This window comes from Leptonotus elevatus, chromosome 9, assembly GCF_054856555.1.
Source record: "Leptonotus elevatus isolate MCC_2025b chromosome 9, RoL_Lele_1.0, whole genome shotgun sequence".
Taxonomy (NCBI): Eukaryota; Metazoa; Chordata; class Actinopteri; order Syngnathiformes; family Syngnathidae; genus Leptonotus; species Leptonotus elevatus.
Genome location: NC_141247.1, coordinates 13,957,384 through 13,972,568, shown reverse-complemented (window position 1 = coordinate 13,972,568; position 15,185 = coordinate 13,957,384). Strand labels below are relative to the sequence as shown.

Here is a 15,185-nt window from a genome sequence, read left to right as displayed (position 1 = left end):
TTGCAGCTCCTGATTTAGAAAGGTTATATCAGTGAAGAGGTTTGTTTTAAGTATTATAGGCTAGGCCTATATATAATGTTTAGTCAGCTACCCCACTATGCCTAATCTGGTACTCCCTGAATGGAGAGACACTTCTAGGCAGATTATACAAATTTCGCCCAAATGCTCAAAATTAGCAAACAAATCCATCTCAACAATTAATTGCATGCATGTAAAACATTAGATTATTGTCTTTAATGGTTTTATGACATGTAGTATTATTATTCATCTCTTTAGACATTTTTTCCATTGCAACATTCCACAACATTATTGTCATTGATTTACAGTGTATATTTAATGTAGGGGAATTGTGTTGTTGTTGTTGCCGTTGTTGTTGTTGTTGTTGTTTTTTAATTAGCATTAAACAAGACTGGCTATTGAAATTGTCTGACAAAGCACTATTTGGTTTTCTCTGTTAAAAAAAATTAAATGCAGTAAGGAATCATCCAAAACAGGTTGCATGCTTGGCTGCAGAATTTCTGCTGCTGTTTTCTGTGGTTCTGAAACATCCTCAAGTATGCTGTGATTCTTGTAAAAACGTTGTCTCTTTTCAGAAACATGGCGGTATCGCAGAATAATTCATATGAATTAATCGTTAAAAGACTGATTTATTATGACTATGCTTTATATTCGCCTCATATGTGAATTATGAGTGGGGATATGGTTTTGTAACGTTTCTTACACACAAATCTCCGACGATAAATGTCGGTTTGTTTTGCCACCTTTCATTTTTCTGTATTATGAAGGGAGGAAGTAATTAAGTGAATAGGTTATATAGGCCTACACGAGTGTAATGTGAGAGGGACTTGTATTTTGTCGGCTATTAAAATCAAGGGCGTTTTTTATGCATCTCAGTTTCCGTATAGTAGAGAATAAAACCGGTATTTGCACGGATTTGTTGTCATTTGTATGCTTGAAAAGGTTGCTCTTATCTTCTTCACCTATTTTTTAATTATAATTTTGGTCTCTAGATGTCAGTGTAAGGACACGTTGGCCCTACACGTTGGATGATCACGTGACTTCATAATAGTGAGCTGTTCCTATCCACCTCTTCATATCATTCGCGCTTGCATGATTGCCATGTCTGCTTATTCGGTGTCAATTGTCTCGCTGTTTTTATTTCTAAAGCAGATGGCTTAGCGGTGTAATATTTTCACTACACATTTGTATTTTATTTTCACAAGTTGGGCGGATTTTTTGATAATGGACCAGTGATGGTTTTTCGTATCACCATGGAACAAAGAGGAGTGCATGGATGGGTGAGACGTTGTTTACTGGGTTGCGTGGCTGCGGTGCTTTTGTGCAGCGTGACTTCGGCGCAATTAAGATACTCCATCTCCGAGGAAGTCGATGGTGGAACTGTGATTGGAAATGCCGCAAAAGATCTCGGATTGGATAGAAATACGCTGAAAGAGCGCAAGTATCGGATTGTTTCTGGTACTGCTGAGCCTCTTTTTCATGTGAGTCAGACCGACGGCCTCCTTTATGTCAGCAGGAAGATCGACAGGGAAAAGGAGTGTCCACAAAGTAGTACGTGTTTGATCAACCTTAAAACCGTGCTAGAAAATCCGCTGGAGGTCCATTATGTTGGAGTTGAGGTCCTGGATGTAAATGACCATTCTCCTTTTTTTCGAGAGGAAGAAACCAAACTAGATATTCCAGAGTCAGTGTTGCTTGGAGCAAGATTTCAGATGAAAGCGTCTCAGGATGGAGACATTGGTCAGTTTTCTGTTCAGCAATATAAACTCAGTGAGAATAATTATTTTCGTTTGGAAGTTAAAGACAAAGGAAAAGATGGAAAAATTCCCATATTGGTTGTTAAAAAATATTTAGACCGGGAGACAACAAGGCATCTTTCGTTAGTGTTAACTGCTTTGGATGGAGGAAAACCTCCCAAAACAGGTGACATGAATATTTTAATTAATGTGTTAGACATTAATGATAATGCACCTATATTCCCTAAAGATGTTTATTCTGCAATGCTCCTGGAAAATGCAGCAATAGGGACAACTGTCATTCAAGTGAATGCAACTGATTTAGATGAAGGTCCAAATGGAGATGTCGTTTATTCTTTCAGCAATAGTATGAATCAAAATATTATGGATTTATTTGATATCACAGATACAACAGGTGAAATTGTTGTGAAAGGCCCTTTAGACTATGAAGACAATGATATGTTTGAAATTGAAATTCAAGCATCAGATAAAGGTGCTGTGCCTCTAACAACAGAAAAAAGTGTCATCATCAAGATAGTTGACGTTAATGACAATGCACCTGAGATTGAAGTGACGTCATTTTCAAGTTCCATTCCTGAAGACTCCAGAATTGGGACTACAGTTGCAATAATCAGTGTAAATGACTTGGACTCTGGCCTCAATGGGAAAGTGATTTGCTCCATAAGTGAAGATGTTCCTTTTTCTTTGTCACCATCGTTACAAGACAAAATGTATTCTTTAGTTACTAAATCAATTCTGGACAGAGAGAAAAGGCCCAAATATGATATATCAGTAGTTGCAAGAGACGCTGGTCAACCTGGACTCTCATCTGAAAAAACAATCAGTGTTTTCATTTCGGATGTGAATGATAACAGTCCAGAGTTTTCATCCAGTCCTTATACTTTCTATATTGCAGAGGGCAACAATGCAGGAGCCTCCATCTTTTCTGTGAAAGCGTTTGATTGCGATGAAAATGAAAATGCTGTGATTTTATATCATATTCTCAGAGATGGAAAAGACGAAAATAAGTTATCTTCATTTCTAAGTATAAATAGTGAAAATGGACAAATATCAGCACTAAAAAGTTTTGACTTTGAGACGCTGAAAAGTTTCCAGTTCCAAGTGATGGCCACCGATGGTGGAAGTCCTCCACTGAGCAGCAACGTGACAGTGAATGTGTTCATTCTGGATCAGAACGACAACGCTCCAGTCATCCTGTATCCAGTCAGCTCCAACGGTTCGGCTGAAGGCGTGGAGGAGATTCCCCGCAATATGAAAGCAGGAGACTTGGTGACTAAAGTCCGAGCCTATGACGCCGATATCGGATATAACGGCTGGTTGCTGTTTTCTCTGCAGCAAGTCACCCACCACAGTCTGTTTTCTTTGGACCGCTATACGGGCCAGATCCGAACACTTCGCTCCTTGACGGAGACAGACGAGGCTGAGCATGGACTGCTCATACTGGTCAAAGACAACGGCAACGTTTCGCTCTCGGCAACAGCTACTGTGACGGTCAAACTTGTGGAGCCCAAAGAGGCTTTTGCAGCTTCCGATGTCAAAAGTGCAGCAAAAGTGGACAATGAGGAGGACAATGTGACTTTTTATCTCATCATCACTTTGGGCTCGGTCTCGCTCCTTTTTGTCATCAGCATCATTGTGCTGATCGCCATGCAGTGCTCAAAATCCACAGAGTACACTTCCAAATATCTACAAGAAACTAATTATGATGGCACACTGTGCCACAGCATCCAGTACAGATCAGGAGACAAACGCTATATGTTAGTTGGACCCAGGATGAGTGTCGGGTCCACCATCATCCCGGGCAGCCACACCAACACTCTGGTGCTCCCTGACAGGAGACACAGCTCGAGGGAGGTAAGAGTCATTGACCTATCACATTATATTAAAAATATGAGAATATATGCCACGTTCAAATTCAAACGTTGCTTAAATAAACTGTAACCAATTTGACACATATTCTAACGCTGCGAAAGTTGTGGCAGTTGTGGTTATCATGTTGAAGTTCTGGTGGAATGTTACTGTATGTTTGATTAGGTTGGTGTTTCAGTTCAGCTCTGAAGCTTTGGTGCTGTCTGTGGTGCTGAAGTCCTGCAAGTGCTTAGTGATTCTGTATGAAAAAGAAATACTGACTTGGACTGTGACTCATTTATTTGCAGAAGTTTGTTGACATATTTATTCTTGTCCAGAGGATGATGGGTCTCCCTCAAAAACTTTTAATATGAACTTAACACATCATTAGGTATATTTAATAGGATAGGAAAAGCTGTCAAGATATCTCCTTAAAATAAAACCGTTTTGTATTAAGTATTATAGGCTAGGCCTATATATAATTTTTAATCAGCTTCTCCAATATTCTTACTCCGGTACTCCCTGAATGGAGAGACACTTCTAGGCAGTTGATACACCACCCCCCCCCCAAAAAAAAATGCTCATTGCAATTAAATGTATGCATGTAGAACATTCGATTATTATCTTTAATGATTTTATGACATGTAGTATTATTATTCATCTCTTTAGACATTTTTTTTCCATTGCAAAATTCCACAACAAATTGTCATTTAATTACAGTGTATATATTTAATGTAGGGAAATTATGTTGTTGTTGTTGTTGTTGTTGCTGCTGCTGTTGTTTTTTAAATTAAAATTTAACAAGACCGGCTATTGTAATTGTCTTACAAAGGACTATTTTGTTTTCTCTGTTATAAAATAAAATGCAGTAAGGAATTATCCTAAACAGGTTGTATTTTGGGTTGCAGAATTTTTGCTGCCGTTGTCTATGGTTCTGAAACATGTTCAAGTAGGCCCTGCTTCTTGTGAAAACTGGCTCTTATCAGGAACATGGTATTATCATAGAATAATTAAAAGCAATTATTAGTTAAAAGGCTGATTTATTATGGCTATACTGTATGCCTCATATGTGAATTATGATTGGGGATATAGTTTTGTAACTTTTCTTATCACAGATCTCCAACAATAAATGTCAATTCGTTTTGCCAGCTCTCAGTTTTCTGTATCATGGAGGGAGGAAGTCATCAAGTAAATACATTGTATAGGCCTACACGAGTGTAATGTCGGCTATTAAAATTAGAGCGTCTTTGATGCTTCTCAGTTTCCGTATAGTTAGAATAAAGCCATTTGGACGAATTTGATGTAATATGATTGAAAAGGACGCTTTTTTCTTCCGCGCCTATTTTGTGATTAGAATTTTGGTCTATAGGTGTCAGTGTAAGGACACATATGCATTGAATAATCACGTGATTTCTTAGAGTGAGCTGTTCCTATCCACCACCTCTTGATATCATTCGCGCTGGCATGATCGCCATGTCTGCTTATTCGGTGTCAATTGTCTCGCTGTTCTTATTTCTAAAGCAGATGGCTTAGCGGTGGAATATTTTCATCACTATACATTTGTATGTTATTTTCACAAGTCAGGTTGATTTTCTGAGAATGGACCAGTGACTATGTTTCGTATCACCATGGAACAAAGAGGAGCGCATCGGTGGGTGAGACGCTGTTTGCTGGGGTGCGTGGCTATAGTGCTTTTGTGCAGCGTGACTTCGGCGCAATTGAGATACTCCATTTACGAGGAAGTCGATGGTGGAACTGTGGTTGGGAATGCTGCAAAAGATCTCGGATTGGATAGAAATGCGCTGAAAGAGCGCAAGTATCGGATTGTTTCCAGTACTGCGGAGCCTCTTTTTCACGTGAGTCAGACCGACGGCCTCCTTTATGTCAGCAGGAAAATCGACAGGGAAAAGGAGTGTCCACAAAGCAGTACGTGTTTGATCAACCTAAAAACCGTGCTAGAAAATCCACTGGAGGTCCATTATGTTGGAGTTGAGGTGCTGGATGTAAATGATCATTCTCCCAGTTTTTCTGAGGAGGAAACAAAGCTAGATATTCCAGAGTCAGTTCAGCCTGGTGCAAAATTTCAGCTGAAAGCTTCTGTGGATGGAGACAGTGGACAGTTTTCTGTTCAGCAATATAAACTTAGTGAAAATAATTATTTTCGTTTGGAAATTAAAGATAAAGGAAAATATAGCAAAATTCCTGTATTGGTTGTCAAAAATTCCTTAGACAGGGAGACAACAGGGCATCTTTCATTAGTGTTAACTGCACTGGATGGAGGAAAACCTCCAAAAACAGGTGAAATTAATATTTTAATAAATGTACTAGACATTAATGATAATGCACCTATATTCTTCACAGATGTTTATTCGGCAATGCTTGATGAAAATGCTCCAATTGGGACAACTGTTATACAAGTGAATGCAACTGATTTAGATGAAGGACCAAATGGAGAAATTGTTTATTCTTTCAGCAATAACATGAATCAAAATATTCTTAATTTTTTTGATATTGTAGAAACAACAGGTGAACTTGTTGTGAAAGGCCCTATAGACTATGAGGGAAATGACATGTTCGAAATTGAAGTTCAAGCATCAGATAAAGGTTTTGTGCATCTAACAACAGAAAAAAGTGTCATCATCAAAATAGTTGATGTCAATGACAATGCACCTCAGATTGAAGTGATGTCATTTTCTAGTTCCATTCCTGAAGATTCCAAACCTGGGACTACAGTCGCAATAATCAGTGTAAATGACTTGGATTCTGGTATTAACGGGAAAGTGATTTGTTCAATTAGAGAGGATGTTCCTTTTTCTTTGTCGTCATCGTTAGAAGACAAAATGTTTTCTTTAGTTACCAAATCCCTTCTGGACAGAGAGAAAATATCCACATATGATATATCAGTAATTGCAAGAGACGCTGGTCAACCTGCACTCTCATCGGAAAAGACAATCAGTGTTTTCATTTCAGATGTGAATGATAACGGTCCAGAGTTTTCATCCAGTCCTTATACTTTCTATGTTGCAGAGGGCAACAATGCAGGAGCCTCCATCTTTTCTGTCAAAGCGTTTGACCGCGATGACAATGAAAATGCTGTGATTTCATATCATATTCTCAGAGATGGAAAATATCATAATAAGTTATCTTCATTTTTAAGTATAAATAGTGAAAATGGACACATTTCAGCACTAAAAAGTTTTGACTTTGAGACGCTGAAAAGTTTCCAGTTCCAAGTGGTTGCCACCGATGGTGGAAGTCCTCCACTGAGCAGCAACGTTACGGTGAACGTGTTCATTCTGGATCAGAACGACAACGCTCCAGTCATCCTGTATCCAGTCAGCTCCAACGGTTCGGCTGAAGGTGTGGAGGAGATTCCCCGCAATATGAAAGCAGGAGACTTGGTGACTAAAGTCCGAGCCTATGACGCCGATATCGGATATAACGGCTGGTTGCTGTTTTCTCTGCAGCAAGTCACCCACCACAGTCTGTTTTCTTTGGACCGCTATACGGGCCAGATCCGAACACTTCGCTCCTTGACGGAGACAGACGAGGCTGAGCATGGACTGCTCATACTGGTCAAAGACAACGGCAACGTTTCGCTCTCGGCAACAGCTACTGTGACGGTCAAACTTGTGGAGCCCAAAGAGGCTTTTGCAGCTTCCGATGTCAAAAGTGCAGCAAAAGTGGACAATGAGGAGGACAATGTGACTTTTTATCTCATCATCACTTTGGGCTCGGTCTCGCTCCTTTTTGTCATCAGCATCATCGTGCTGATCGCCATGCAGTGCTCCAAATCCACAGAGTACACTTCCAAATATCTACAAGAGACTAATTATGATGGCACACTGTGTCACAGCATCCAGTACAGATCGGGAGACAAACGCTACATGTTAGTTGGACCCAGGATGAGTATCGGGTCCACCATTGTCCCGGGCAGCCACGCCAACACTCTGGTGCTGCCTGACAGGAGACACACTTCGGGGGAGGTAAGAGTCACTGACCTATCACATTATATTACAAATGTGGGACTATATATATATATATATATATGTGAGTCAACCCTTCAAACCATAAATTGCTTGATTTAAAATGTATCAAGTGCTGATATTTACATAAAAGGTAATATTAATTCCACACCAAATAATTAATAATCTCATAAATTGATTTAAGATATTTATGGAATATCTTATAAACAAATTAGCAAAATAATAGTAACACCGTTGTCATGATAAATTCAGATAAAAAAAAAAATCAAAGGAGGTATACTTCACAGTCTAAGAACAGAAAAATAGCCTATAAGTGTGTTATATGTGAGTACAACTAACAATTGTTCAAAAACAGAATTGCTTTGTGTATATTTAAAATTTAATTATTTACTTTATTCACACCAAATTATTTTCAATCACCCTTTAAAGTTAAATGCAGCTACCATTACATTAAAAAAACTGTTATCTCCCTTTTGATTAAATGAAATTCAAATGAAATTACATTGAATTGTTTTAGATCGCCTATATTAAATTCACAAAATAGTCAATTTAGTGGATCCCAAAATTATATAAAAAATTGTGTTACATGAAATGGCATTGCCTTACATTTCGTTAGGCTACATTAACCCCCCAAAACAATCAATAATGGCTTCCTTGTGAAAATATTATTGTTATAAAATTATTATTTTATACTATGGTTAAGATGAAATAAGTGAAAAGCAGTTCACTTCTAGGTCTAAACTAAATATAAAGTGCTTTTAGTTCCACGAGCAAACATTTGATAATAATTTAAAACTTTGTTGTAACCTTGATTAATCTGAAACGAACAGCTTCGCTTTATTGTATTTTAATAAGATGATTGTGGCGCTCAAATAATTTTTGTCCCATTCATATCGGCTAACCGCGGCGTTTAAAAAATATTTAACTGTACATTTTTGTTATCCTTTTGCGTTTGACGTTGCAACAACACCGTGGATCTCTTGGTGTCGGTATTGTTTCAAATATAGACCTCGCATTGCGTCATCGTCGCGGTGACGCCGCCGCGCGTGTTTTGCGATTGCGTGGAACGTTCTTTGTCCGCACATGTATATGAGCCGGACTCGCCCAGGCGTCATTATCCTTTCCGCAAATTGCATTTTATTTATGATTTTTCACATAATGGAACGAATCATACGGCCCGTGTGGACAACGCGCGGGAGGTTTGCAGCTTTCGTGCTGGCTTTGGTGACGTTTTGGTGCAGAGCTTCGGCTCAGATCAAGTACTCCATCTCGGAGGAGGTGAAAGCGGGCAGTGTTGTGGGAAACGTCGCTCAGGATTTGGGACTGGACAAGGGTGCGCTCAAAGCTCGAGATTACCGCATTGTCGGCAGTGGGGCAGAACCTCTTTTCCACGTGAATGCAGACGACGGCGTCCTGTACGTGAGCAGAAAAGTGGACAGGGAAGAGGTGTGCGAGAGAGGTAACGCGTGTGTGATCAACCTAAAAACAGTGCTGGAGAACCCGTTGGAAATTCATTATGTGGCCATAGAGGTGATAGACGTCAATGATCATGCTCCAGTGTTTCCAGAGAAACAAAAAAGACTGGAGATACTCGAGTCCACATTACCAGGGGCGAGGTTCCAGCTCCAGCCCGCCAGGGACGCAGATGGTGGCCAGTTTTCAGTGCAGCAATACAAACTGAGTAACAATGACCACTTTCGTGTGGAGGTGAAGGAAAGGGGTGAGGATCGTAAGATGCCCTTTCTGATTCTGCAGAAGCAGCTGGACAGGGAGGCTGCAAGGGAGCATCGGCTTGTGCTCACCGCTGTAGACGGTGGCCGGCCAGCGAGGTCTGGAACAATAGAAATTGTTGTCAATGTGCTTGATTTTAATGATAACGCACCAGTTTTCATGAAAGATGTTTATTCGGCTATTTTAAATGAAAACGCAGCTGCTGGTACGTTAGTTGTGCAGGTCAATGCGACAGATTTAGATGAAGGGGAAAACGGTGAAATTATTTACTTGTTTGGTAAAGATGGGGACTTGCATTTGCAAGAACTGTTTAATATTAATCCGAAGACTGGGGAAATTAAAGTGGCAGGTCAAATCGATTTTGAAAAATGTCAAAGCTATGAACTTGACATCCAAGCTTCAGATAAAGGCACATTCCCTTTGTCCACTGACAAAAGTGTAATAATAAAGGTCATAGATGTGAACGATAATCCCCCTGAGATTGATGTGACGTCATTTTCAAAATCAATCCCAGAGGATTCAAGAATTGGAACAACAGTTGCTCTAATAAGTGTTCGTGATTTTGATTCGGGTGTAAATGGTAAAGTTTCTTGCTCTATAAATGAAGATATCCCTTTTGCTATTTCACCTTCCATGCAAGATAATATGTATGCAGTTGTGACTAAGTCACATTTGGACAGAGAAAAAAAGTATTTTTATCTAATCACAATATTTTCAAAGGATGGTGGTGAGCCGTTGCTGTCATCTGAAAAGACGATCAGTGTTGTTGTTTCAGACGTCAATGACAACAGACCGCAGTTTTCACACAAGCCATATACTTTTTATGTCAGTGAAAACAATGTGCTGTCTGCACCTGTATTTTCAGTCAGGGCATCTGATCTTGATGAGGGTGAAAATGCACAAATCTCATATCACATCCATAGGAACAGCAGTGACAGCATTGGTATATTTTTGAACATTAACGCTGAGACAGGAAGTATTATGGCATTAAAAAGTTTTGACTTTGAGACGCTGAAAAGTTTCCAGTTCCAAGTGGTTGCCACCGATGGTGGAAGTCCTCCACTGAGCAGCAACGTGACGGTGAACGTGTTCATTCTGGATCAGAACGACAACGCTCCAGTCATCCTGTATCCAGTCAGCTCCAACGGTTCGGCTGAAGGCGTGGAGGAGATTCCCCGCAATATGAAAGCAGGAGACTTGGTGACTAAAGTCCGAGCCTATGACGCCGATATCGGATATAACGGCTGGTTGCTGTTTTCTCTGCAGCAAGTCACCCACCACAGTCTGTTTTCTTTGGACCGCTATACGGGCCAGATCAGAACACTTCGCTCCTTGACGGAGACAGACGAGGCTGAGCATGGACTGCTCATACTGGTCAAAGACAACGGCAACGTTTCGCTCTCGGCAACAGCTACTGTGACGGTCAAACTTGTGGAGCCCAAAGAGGCTTTTGCAGCTTCCGATGTCAAAAGTGCAGCAAAAGTGGACAATGAGGAGGACAATGTGACTTTTTATCTCATCATCACTTTGGGCTCGGTCTCGCTCCTTTTTGTCATCAGCATCATCGTGCTGATCGCCATGCAGTGCTCCAAATCCACAGAGTACACTTCCAAATATCTACAAGACACTAATTATGATGGCACACTGTGTCACAGCATCCAGTATAGATCGGGAGACAAACGCTACATGTTAGTTGGACCCAGGATGAGTATCGGGTCCACCATTGTACCGGGCAGCCACGCCAACACTCTGGTGCTCCCTGACAGGAGACACATTTCTGGGGAGGTAAGACACAAATTGACTTATTTATACTTCCAGCGTCCTCTGAATTTGTAACTCTTTTAAATTAATGATCTCACGAATGTTGATGTTTTTGACTCTTAAAAAGAATAATTAGGGATGGGCGAGTCCCAATGCTAGACCTCATTTCAAGGTATTGTTTCTCGCGACAGCCTCATGTGGCCGGTTTGCGATCAAGAATTTTGAAGAATAGAAAAGTGCCCTTAATTCCAGGCAATGTTAAGGAAATAACGCCATATTGGATTTGTAGGTGTTTCTTTAAAATTATCTGTCATTGTTTTTTTTGTTTTTTTTTGTTTTTCAACAAGTCCGGATTTTATGGTGTCAGTGTTGGTGACTATTCAACAGTTGAGTAGGCCTACTCGTACTGGTATCCGTCTGGAAAAAAGTTATATTGAAAATCCTTTACAATAATTATAATTTTGTTAGTACACCCACAACAACATAATTGATAAATTAGTATTGTTATTTTTTAAACAACAACAATAACAATGCTAATAACAATCAATAGGCCAACCTCACAATTAGGCTACAATTTGAATAATGAACTTCATATTTCATTTGAAATCTGAAAAACATTTTTTTTCGCAGTTCTTACTCTAATCTTATTTTAGTAATGGAGCGTGGTTTTTTTCGCTTTGGTTTATCTTTTTGTACGTTTTTGATAAACCGTGTATGGTGGTCTTGGTGACGGATTACTACTAATTAGCATATGTCACCTGTCTGTTTGTGAATGATTGGAGATTTAATGCTTGACTTTTGCTGTTTGTTTTTTGTCCACGTATGTTAAACGCGCTCTTTGACTGCATTTGTTCAATTTTTAAGCTTTAACATAAACAGCAGTTGCTTTAACATCGACTGTCTGCAACCACCCCGCTACCCTTGTGAGGACAAGCGGTTAAGACAATGGATGGGTGGATGTCTGCAACAGCTGTTTTAAAAATGCCTCAGTTATTTTATGTAACATTTTGCACACTTTTCTGTCAAATGTGAGTATATGCATTGCGAGTTCTAATCGCTTGGTGTCACTGCTTGTGAGGTTTTCTTTAAAAAAAAAAGTCTCACCATAACACTCAGTGGTCTGGGTTACTGCGCTTGCGCGTCATTGTGCGCTTGTAGTCCGGGGCGTTTATTCAACCCCGGTTTGTTCATTGTCAGCATTGCGTGTTGGATTTAAGCTATTTGCTTGACCCCCAGTTTATCCATTTTTTACCTCCACATGGACTCCCATTTGAACTTTTAACCGGTCCAGTATGTCTCCACGGGGACGCGCGTCATGGATGCCGCGCTTGCTGGTTGTCATCTTTTGTTTGGATCTCACGTTTAATTTCAGCATGGCGCAGCTGCGGTACTCTATCCCCGAAGAAGGGATGGATGACGCCCTTGTTGGGAATGTTGCAAAAGATTTGGGTTTGGATGTGAGTGGACTGAACGCCCGAGGATTCCGTGTCGTTTCCGGGCCGCTTGAACCTCTATTTATATTAAAAAACGGCATGTTGCTGGTGAAGCGGAAAATAGACAGAGAGGAGGTCTGTGAGCGAATCAGCCCGTGCGTTGCCAACATTAAGATCGTTGTTGAGAACCCATTGGAAGTGCATTACGTCGCCGTCGAGATTTTGGATTTAAACGACCACACTCCCACCTTCCCCGACAACGACACGCTTTTGGAGATTTCGGAATCTGCTTTGCCTGGTGCGCGCTTTCAGCTGCAGAGCGCCCATGACCCAGACAGCGACGCGTATTCAGTTCACTCGTACACAATCAGTCAAAACGAGCATTTTCGTTTGGAGGTTAAAGATCGAGGGGAAGACGGCAAAATCCCCGTTTTGTATTTGCATAAGGCGCTGGACAAAGAAAATGCGGGGAGTCACAAACTGCTGCTGACAGCAATTGATGGCGGGAAGCCCGCGAGATCAGGAACCACTGAAATTATTATTAACGTTTTGGATGTAAATGACAACATGCCCGTTTTTACCTCCGATTCGTATTCTGCAGTGCTTAAGGAAAATGCGGCAATAGGCACAACCATCTTGCAAGTAAACGCAACAGATTTAGATGACGGTCTCAATGGCGAGGTGGTGTATTCTTTTGGTAATAATGTTAATAGTAAATTACGCAAGGTTTTTGATGTTGATGCTGTTACTGGAGAAATTGTAGTTAAAGGATTAATAGATTTTGAAGCAAAGGACAAATATGAAATTGACATTAAAGCATCTGATAAAGGATTAGTACCACTAGAAACAGAGAAAAGTGTTATAATAACTATAGTGGACTTAAATGATAACACACCTGAAATTGAAGTAACATCATTTTCAAGTGCCATTGCAGAGGACTCAAAACCTGGGACCACAGTGGCCTTGATAAGTGTAAATGATAAGGACTCGGGTGTCAGTGGAAAGGTCACATGTCATGTCAGGGGTGACATACCTTTCATGCTAACACCCTCTTTACAAGAGAACATGTTTTCTCTAATCACCAAATCGCATCTGGACCGAGAGCATCAGTCCAAGTATGATGTGACAATAGTTGCAAAGGATGCTGGTGAACCACCGTTGTCCTCTCAGAAAACAATAATTGTGACTGTGTCAGATATAAATGATAACAGTCCAAAGTTTTCAAGGGATCTGTATGCTTTCTATATCAACGAGAATAATATAGCAGGGGCCTTTTTGTTTGCAGTCAGCGCTCATGATAGTGATGAGGGGGATAATGCTGCCATATCGTTTGACATTGTGAGAAATGGGGATAAACACAAAACAATGACATCATTTCTGAGCATTAATTCAGAAAATGGACATATTTCAGCACTAAAAAGTTTTGACTTTGAGACACTGAAAAGTTTCCAGTTTCAAGTCATGGCCACCGATGGTGGAAGTCCTCCACTGAGCAGCAACGTTACGGTGAATGTGTTCATTCTGGATCAGAACGACAACGCTCCAGTCATCCTGTATCCAGTCAGCTCCAACGGTTCGGCTGAAGGCGTGGAGGAGATTCCCCGCAATATGAAAGCAGGAGACTTGGTGACTAAAGTCCGAGCCTATGACGCCGATATCGGATATAACGGCTGGTTGCTGTTTTCTCTGCAGCAAGTCACCCACCACAGTCTGTTTTCTTTGGACCGCTATACGGGCCAGATCCGAACACTTCGCTCCTTGACGGAGACAGACGAGGCTGAGCATGGACTGCTCATACTGGTCAAAGACAACGGCAACGTTTCGCTCTCGGCAACAGCTACTGTGACGGTCAAACTTGTGGAGCCCAAAGAGGCTTTTGCAGCTTCCGATGTCAAAAGTGCAGCAAAAGTGGACAATGAGGAGGACAATGTGACTTTTTATCTCATCATCACTTTGGGCTCGGTCTCGCTCCTTTTTGTCATCAGCATCATCGTGCTGATCGCCATGCAGTGCTCCAAATCCACAGAGTACACTTCCAAATATCTACAAGACACTAATTATGATGGCACACTGTGTCACAGCATCCAGTACAGATCGGGAGACAGACGCTACATGCTAGTTGGACCCAGGATGAGTATCGGGTCCACCATAGTCCCGGGCAGCCATGCCAACACTCTGGTGCTTCCTGACAGGAGAAACACTTCTGGGGAGGTAAGACAAAAAACTCAGGAGTTTATTTTCCCTGTGTTTGGTTCACATATTCTGTAGTCAGTGTTATGGCAGATGTTTGAAAATACTAAAACATTCAAAAGAGGGAATTCAGACTGTCTTTGTCCGTGGTGCTGAAACATTCTCAAGCTAAAATTCCCCAATATGCAGATTGTCTCTTTTTAAAACTATGCCTTTGTCTTTGTTATGACTTATTGGCCTTACATGTCTCTGGAGAGTGTAAATATGGTGTTGTATTTTTTCTTCTTGAAAAATCTAGATGACAATGCATATAGTGTGCTAGCACTTTTTTGTGTCATTAAGGGAATTTGTGAGGCCCAAGGAGGCTAATAGGTAAGTGAACAAGGAAGGCAATGTGACTTTTTATCTCTTCATCATTTTAGTTCATCTTTTTTAGGGTGTGGGGATATATCAGCATTGTG

The 15,185-nt window shown here is 40.7% G+C and overlaps 1 protein-coding gene across 13 annotated transcripts in view; it reads left to right on the top strand.

Annotated features, from left to right (window-relative positions):
- LOC147168462 (protocadherin alpha-C2-like) overlaps positions 1 to 15,185 on the top strand; it is a 156,308-nt gene that overhangs the window by 51,637 nt on the left and 89,486 nt on the right. Inside the window, exon 1 of one of the 13 annotated variants that reach the window (XM_086085326.1) lies at positions 766 to 3,629. The exons of 9 other annotated variants lie outside the window; for them this stretch is intronic. In XM_086085326.1, coding sequence (XP_085941452.1) covers positions 1,254 to 3,629 — 2,376 coding nt within the window. In that variant the 5' untranslated portion in view covers positions 766 to 1,253. Of the gene's footprint in view, positions 1 to 765; positions 3,630 to 5,223; positions 7,610 to 8,467; positions 11,126 to 11,905; positions 14,746 to 15,185 lie in introns of those variants that run through there. 3 more of the 13 variants (XM_086085328.1, XM_086085313.1, XM_086085333.1) reach the window with 3 other exon arrangements.